This window comes from Pundamilia nyererei, unplaced genomic scaffold, assembly GCF_000239375.1.
Source record: "Pundamilia nyererei isolate P.nyererei 1_Seehausen unplaced genomic scaffold, PunNye1.0 scaffold00748, whole genome shotgun sequence".
In the NCBI taxonomy this organism is placed as follows: Eukaryota; Metazoa; Chordata; class Actinopteri; order Cichliformes; family Cichlidae; genus Pundamilia; species Pundamilia nyererei.
Window position 1 is genome coordinate 17,980 of NW_005188149.1, and position 1,283 is coordinate 19,262.

The 1,283-nt window shown below is 38.7% G+C and overlaps 1 protein-coding gene across 1 annotated transcript in view; it reads left to right on the forward strand.

The window, feature by feature from the left end:
* Nucleotides 1-1,283, forward strand: part of LOC102201821 (B-cell receptor CD22-like) — a 30,358-nt gene that overhangs the window by 5,221 nt on the left and 23,854 nt on the right. Inside the window, exons 3-5 of the mRNA XM_013907999.1 lie at nucleotides 1-123; nucleotides 717-977; nucleotides 1,210-1,283. Coding sequence (XP_013763453.1) covers nucleotides 1-123; nucleotides 717-977; nucleotides 1,210-1,283 — 458 coding nt within the window. The remainder of the gene's footprint in view (nucleotides 124-716; nucleotides 978-1,209) is intronic.

Consider the following 1,283-nt stretch of genomic DNA (forward strand, 5'->3'; position numbering starts at 1 on the left):
CACTCAGCAAAAACCCACAGCTCATCTTCAGCTCCATCCAGTCCTCTGACTCTGGAGAGTATTACTGCAGAGCTGTGAACAAGCTGGGGTCAACACTTAAATCCATCACTATTGATGTGAAATGTAAGTCAAACAATTTTCATAACAGCATTTTTTTTTGTTCTCATAATTTCTTGTTTACAATTAGTGAAGTAAACTGTGATATAAGTTATGGAAATGCCATAAGTCTGCTGTCAGACTCGACAACAAAGACTTTGCAACTGACCAGACACACATATCCACACATGTGCAATAACAAAAATACTGAGTGCAATACTCTTTCTCTGACGAAGTTGTATTTTACTCAGTTGTAGTATTTTTATTCTATTTTAGTCTACTGTATATAGTGTTTTAATTTGTTATATTCTACTGTGTACAGTTGTGTATAGTATCTTATTCTTATTCTTATCCTATTCCAGTGTTTTTCTAATTTTTGCTATGTAACTTTGCACTGTCAACTTTCTGCTGTAACAAACAAATTTCCCACGTATGGGACTGAAAAGGTTATCTTATCTTATCTTATCTTATCTTATCTTGTCTTATCTTGCGTCTGAGGACGTTAACATTCGTGCTAACACCATCCAGAACTCTTCTGTCCTGTCTATGTACACTTACACAGTTAGTTGATTTGATCAGAAATTCATACTACAGTTACCTCCTTGTGTTTTCTCCTGCAGATGCTCCAAAGCCTCCCTCTGTGTCAGTGAGTTCTCCTGGTGAAATCACAGAGGGCACTTCAGTGACTCTGACCTGTAGCAGCGATGCTAACCCAGCAGCTACGTATGTCTGGTACAAGCTGAACAATCAAACACCTGTCAGTACAGATTCACAGCTCTCCTTCAGCTCCATCCAGCCTGCTGACTCTGGAGAGTATTACTGTACAGCTGAGAACAGGCTGGGAACATCAACACCTACAAACATTTCTGTTGATGTGAAATGTGAGTAAAACAGGGCGTCACGAGTGTCAGTGTTTGAGATTTGCAAATCATTACATTCACTTTGATTCACATTGTGTGTAGTATCCCATTTCAGATATTGCTGTAAATAGTGCCATTTATTCATATCATCAATTCAGTGATTTGGCTTAGATTTTCTCTTTGATCTAATCAATAATTTGACCTTTGATCAAAACAATACTTCGCTATTATTTCCCTTTGTTTTCTCCTGCAGATGCTCCAAAGCCTCCCTCTGTCTCAGTGCGTCCCTCTGGTGAAATCAAAGAGGGCACTTCAGTCACTCTGACC